Genomic DNA, 5,992 nt, shown 5'->3' on the forward strand with positions numbered 1-5,992 from the left:
TTAATGATTAAAATAGACATGTATACATGTCGATTTCATACATCCTGAATAGACCAGCTCATCGGGTTGGAAGGGTTGGTTTTTGAATCCATTTGTGGAAAAATGATGGGCTTTTCATACATCCTTGGCCTATAATAAACTATAAGTTTTTTATCTGCTCGCAATAAATATCAATCGGATCATAAAACGGGTCGGAATCAGGCATACCGATTACCGCATAATCGCATAGTACCCAAATTTTATTTCCTTTTTGATCAACTGTTCTACTACACCATTACAGATAAATTGAATTCAGCTGGAAATCTGCGACTAGTTTTTTCAGAATCTGATGCTCTTCTGTTATTGTTGATTGAAATCTTGGCGCATTCGATTACTAGTCTGCTTTGATCGAGCCGGAAATTATGTAGTGGTGGTCAGTTGTTACTTTCTTGATATCTTATGCAGCTTCGTAGAGGAAATCATTGAAGAATGTCTGAAGTTCCTTCGTTGATCACTTTATGCATAGGCGCAATTAAAGATGCAATCCTTGAAGGTGAGTTCTTAGACGAAGTTGTTTGTGGTTATGGTAGTCGTTAACATTTTCTTTGAGGATTCGATTGGACGCCACTTAGTTAGGGTTACTTAAGGTTGCATGATTTGTTTTACGTTTCTGCTAGCATGGGAGTTTCCATCTGCAAATTAAGATAGAACAGTGGTAGTATTTGGGAATAATTAGAAGTTAAGTTTTGATTTTGGTTCAAAATTGAATTGCTTGATTGTAGGTGTGAAACATCTAATTGATCAATTTTGCTTTTTTTTTTTTTTTTTTTTTGTGCAGAAAATGGCAATTTACCTTTTGTTTACAAACTTCCTGCGGAATTATTTGATCAGCTCTTACCGAACTTACCTCCTCTAGCACTGCAGAATCTACAGGAAGCCATGTTTGTTCCTCTATCTTTGATCTCTCTCTAAGTCGTTTCTTTTCTTTTTGTTGATATGCTGTGTGTGTGTGGACATAAATATGTTCTTATACACAATTTCCATGAGCATTACTGACAAACACTTACTATTTTCATCTTTATAAACACTGATAATTCATGTCATGATATCAACCTAATGCACATAGGCTTTTTACTATCTTTGCAGACCATTGGTTAGCTCTACTGATCAGGGTTTTGTTGATGACTGCTTAAAACCTTCAAGAAAACGGAAAAGGTTTTCTAACAAGTCCTTTGGTTAAAAACATATAATTTGAACAGCAAAACAGCATATAAGCTGTAAACATTTCTTTGCAGATTTGATAACTTTGATATAGCATGGAAAGCCCTATATGAATCAAGATGGACAGATGTTCAGAAGTTCACAGTAGATTCCTTACCAGAAGATGTTGAACAGAATGAGTCAACCACCAACTGGCAGCAGATTTACTGGGAAAGACATCTGCAAAAGTATGCAACCTGTTTGAAATTTGAATACACCATCTTCACATAGTGGATATTTATTTCTTGATATTCAATCATATATTATCTGAGTTTGACATCTTAACAGTTGCCTTGATGCAGTAGCTGAGTTGGTTTCCATCACTTTGTTTGATGGCTTTCTTGGTGAAGTTGAAATTTCAGGTAATTTCTACTGGCTTTTGTATTCTTCTGTAAAGAACATTACATCACATCACATCACACACAATTTTTGTTTCTGCAGATGCATTGTTAAAGTCTATTACATACGAGAGGCACCTGAGCATGCCAAAAAGCTATCTAAAATTAGAATATCATTGTGAAAGATTTGGTCTATATGCCAGGTAAAAGAAAACCTTCTCCTCTCATCCTCTCTTCTTTCTGCAAATTCAATGTGGAGAAGTTTATCAAGCTTTGACCTTTACTTATTCAAATGCAGATGTCTGAGACTCCGTAATGTCCATTGTGTTGCAGAAATTGGTGTAAGTTACACAAACTAAAAGTCACATTTTTTTTGTTCTTGTATTGTTTATTGATTTTGCTTTTGTGTAACAGTATTTATTAAGGAAAAGTCGGTTGGAATATTTGGAAACACACTGGATCAAGTCAAAGGAGCAGGTAATAAGTATTTCTTGATGGTTTTGCAGCTACTTTAGTTTCCTCCATTAATAAAAAGATTAAGTTTTTGTTTTTCAGGTTGCTGGACTCTGTAAACTTCTGGATCAAAACAAAGACACTCTGTCAACACTTGAATTTCTCAACTGCAAGCTTCCTGCAGCTCTTATCACTGCAATTTGTGATTCATTATACCTGAAGGGATTCGAAACAAATGTGATTAAAAATTTCTCAATTAAAAGATCAAGCTTTCTTGACAGCTCAAATTTTCCATTACCTCTTGGTTTGGAATCATTATTATCAGCAGCAAGGTGTGTGTGTGTGTGTGTGTGTTATCCATGATTTAACTCCGTTTTAGTAGTCATTTAGTTATACTGATATCATAAATAAAAAATGATTTTTCAAACAGTGGTTTGACTAAATTGAGCCTCTCTGATAGTCACATATGGTGGAAAACTGCAAAAATGTTGTTTGATACCCTTCTTGATACGGAATCCGGTTTACAAGTATTGGATCTCTCAGAAAACTGTGTGAGTAATTTTAGTGTAAAATTTTTTACTTTTATAATATACGAATAAATTTAAATTTATATTATCAACATTTCAGATTGCAGGTTGGCTTTCACATTTCAAATGGGGATCACCTAACTGTATCAAACCACATATAAAAATCAACAAATCCCTCTCCTCATTACGTGTACTCAATCTCAGGTTTTTTTCTTTTAACCTTTCTGGAGTATTTATTATTTAGTTTAATATATATATATTTTTTTTTTGCATGATTTGCAGAAGCTGCAATTTACAAAAATCCGATGTAGATTGCCTTAAAAATGTGATGACTTATATGCCAAACCTAGAGGTCTTAAATTTAAGCGAAAATCAATTACGAGATGAAGGGATCAAGTCAGTAGCTCTTTTTCATTCCCTATATAAATATAAGTAACTTTTAGTATCATAAAAATTTTCATCTTTTTTATATTTTTAGAGTCTTGATTCCATGTTTGGTTGAAAAATCCAAGTGTCCTACTCCCCTTGCTGAGCTGTACTTGGAACACTGTGAGCTTTCGTGTATGGGAGCAAGTCAACTTTTAAAATTTCTTGAATCATTAAAAACCCCTCTAAAATCTCTATCACTTGGATATAATTATCTTACCAGGTTTGCTTCTCTTTCTCTCTTTTTTTTTTTTTTTATATTTTTATTTTTAAATATTTCTGTTGTTGAACAAACTTTTTCCTCACAGCAACTTCGGCCCATTTTTGGGGAAATTCTTGCTTTCGGGTATCCAAGAGATTGATATTAAAGGAATCAGATTAGGTTCTGGTTTTTCAGATGCACAACAAGAAATTACACAAGAGATAAGTCTTGTTCGCATCAATATAAGGTTTTTACTTTTTATTTTATTTTATATATAACTACATTATATACATATTGTTAATGTATAAAAAAAATTGTTTATAATTTTTGCATAGCAATAATTCGGGTGGAGTGGGAACAGCGAACCTTTTGTCAAAGTTGATTTCAGAGGCTCCAAATCTTGTTTCAATCAATGCAAGTGATAACTGGATACCAATTGAGTCATTTCCAGCTATATGCTCATGCTTGAAAGCCTCAAAAGGTGAACTACTCTTTTTTTTTTTTTTCTTTTAAAAAATTATGTTGCTATTATTGGAAATAATGTGTGATATCTGTTTATTTATGATGTTTAGGGAAAAAACTTGAGCGTTTAGACTTGAGGCAGAATCCATTATGCAACAAACCGGATATTGCTTCTCTACTAGCTGAATTTCAAGTAAATGGAAAACCGGATATTTTAATTTCACCACCCTTTTCAAATGTGCTTTATGACAACGATCCATAGCTCTGTGGAAAACCAAACTATATAATATATAATATAATGTAATATAATATGTAACTACTAAGTAACGAATTTATTTAATATATAGTGATAGTATGATGTATAAAGCCTTTATGTAATAATAACTTGTTAACATAGTTTTAATTTGCTTTTTAGGGTAGTTTTTGCTGTTGTTTTCATTTCATGTGGGTGGGCCCTGGATTCAAGCTTTTGATAAAAGTTTTTTTTTTTTTTTTTTTTTTTTTTGAGTTGAACTAACTAACTGGCCAGGCTGTAAAGATGACCTCGTTTTTATGTAATTATTATTATACAAATAAAGGAGTGTTGTACATCCAAAAGAGGAACTTCTCTTATTTGTCACTTGCTTGAAGAAACATTTGTTACGGTTGTCATGTAAAATCAATTAAATATTTTTGTTTTTAAGAAAAAGAGAAGGAAGTGATTGTTTTGTGAAGATGTGATTGATTTGTTCGGTGGTTATTTTGCATAGGAATGTATGGGTTTTTGTAGGTCGGATTGATTTGTTATAGGATTTGATGACAAGGACATGATAAAATATATATATATATATATATATATATATATATATATATATATATATATATATATATATATATATATATATATATATATATATATATATATATATATATATATATATTTTTAATAAATAAAGATGGGTTGGTGGTTTGGCTTTGTCATCAAGTTAAACCTTATCTTTTTGTTTTGTCTATCATCTCTTTGGAACATTTGTTGTGATTTATTTCACAAATGCTATTATTCTTTCACGGAAAAGGGAAAACCAACAAATGATTTTGAAATTGTATCCTATATATTTATCTTTCCTAATTGTTGGTTGATAATTTTACAAAAAGATATTCGCCTGGTTTCTCCATAAAAGTGGAAAAAGAAAAATCAAGATGCTAATGTTATAATTTAAGTTTTTCAATTTCGGTTAGAAGAAAATGATAAAGTTCGGAAAAAGTTACTAAAAGTTTAACTACTTAAATTATAATTTAAGTTTTTCAATCTCGGTTAGAAGAAAATAATAAAATGATAAAGTTAGGAAAACGTTACCAAAAGTTTAACTACTTAAATTATAATTTAAGTTTTTCGATCTTAGAAAAAAGTAACATATATTTAATTCTCACTTAAATTGTTGTTATTTTTTTGTTAGCATCTTTTTAGAAAAATACATTTATTTATCATATGTAATATAGTAAAAAGGAAATGAGATTTAGCGTCATGTCATCAATATTTTAATTATATAAAAATGATAATAACTTTCTCACAAAATATATATTAGTTAAAAATTGATAAATATGATCATGTTAAAGTTAAACCATGTATAAAATAAATGACTTAAAAGTTAATAAATTATATTTGCGGATGTATAGGGTATATGGTTATTAATATTGCATTTTATAATTTTAATTAATATATTTTGTGAAGAGTTAATCAGTAAAATGACAAAAAGAAATCTGTATGTGATATTATCATATTAGAAGATAACTATGTTCACAAAATGACTCTAATTTACGAAGAAAAATCTCGTATTCTCACGTGAATATAATTTAGCTTATTTTTCACCAAATTTATTAAACTAACAGAATACTTTAGTTAACGTTTCTGTTTTGAACATTGAAATCGGATCACAATCAAATAAACTCTTCAACATATTTCACTATTATCTTATTCATAATATGCATATAAAAGTTCATTATACATATTTCATAAACAAAGATATATTTCGTGAAATTATTATACAGATAAGTGTTTGGTTCAATATAGTTTTCTTCACAAATCAATGTCATGTTGATATGACAACTACAGGCTATTGTATTTTGGAGTTTTACTAGTAAAGTTATTTTGCGTATGTATAGATAGTTCATGAAATAGTGTTTAACAAATTATGTTTTCCAGTTTGGCAGTTGTCCTATCATGTTACTTGTTTGTCAATACTTTGACGGTATATACAACCAAAGCATACAATTAACTGTAATTTTGATTTTAATCTTTTTATGGTCTTGATTTTTACTTAGACAATTACTTCATAAATATATACATGTTTCACACAATTATGTTT

At 29.9% G+C, this 5,992-nt stretch overlaps 1 protein-coding gene across 1 annotated transcript; it reads left to right on the plus strand.

The window, feature by feature from the left end:
- Window positions 1-220: 220 nt before the first annotated feature.
- On the plus strand, window positions 221-4,066 carry LOC145012840 (RNI-like superfamily protein). The gene is made up of 16 exons (XM_078971641.1): window positions 221-532; window positions 818-920; window positions 1,126-1,194; window positions 1,275-1,427; window positions 1,528-1,601; window positions 1,681-1,780; window positions 1,876-1,918; window positions 1,992-2,054; window positions 2,133-2,362; window positions 2,461-2,581; window positions 2,658-2,761; window positions 2,840-2,953; window positions 3,036-3,206; window positions 3,292-3,432; window positions 3,521-3,666; window positions 3,758-4,066. Exons 1-16 carry the CDS (start codon window positions 469-471, stop codon window positions 3,907-3,909), a joined length of 1,848 nt encoding a protein of 615 aa, XP_078827767.1. The 5' UTR covers window positions 221-468; the 3' UTR covers window positions 3,910-4,066.
- Window positions 4,067-5,992: the final 1,926 nt, after the last annotated feature.

Source organism: Lactuca saligna, chromosome 8 (assembly GCF_052625555.1).
Source record: "Lactuca saligna cultivar CGN05327 chromosome 8, ASM5262555v1, whole genome shotgun sequence".
Taxonomy (NCBI): Eukaryota; Viridiplantae; Streptophyta; class Magnoliopsida; order Asterales; family Asteraceae; genus Lactuca; species Lactuca saligna.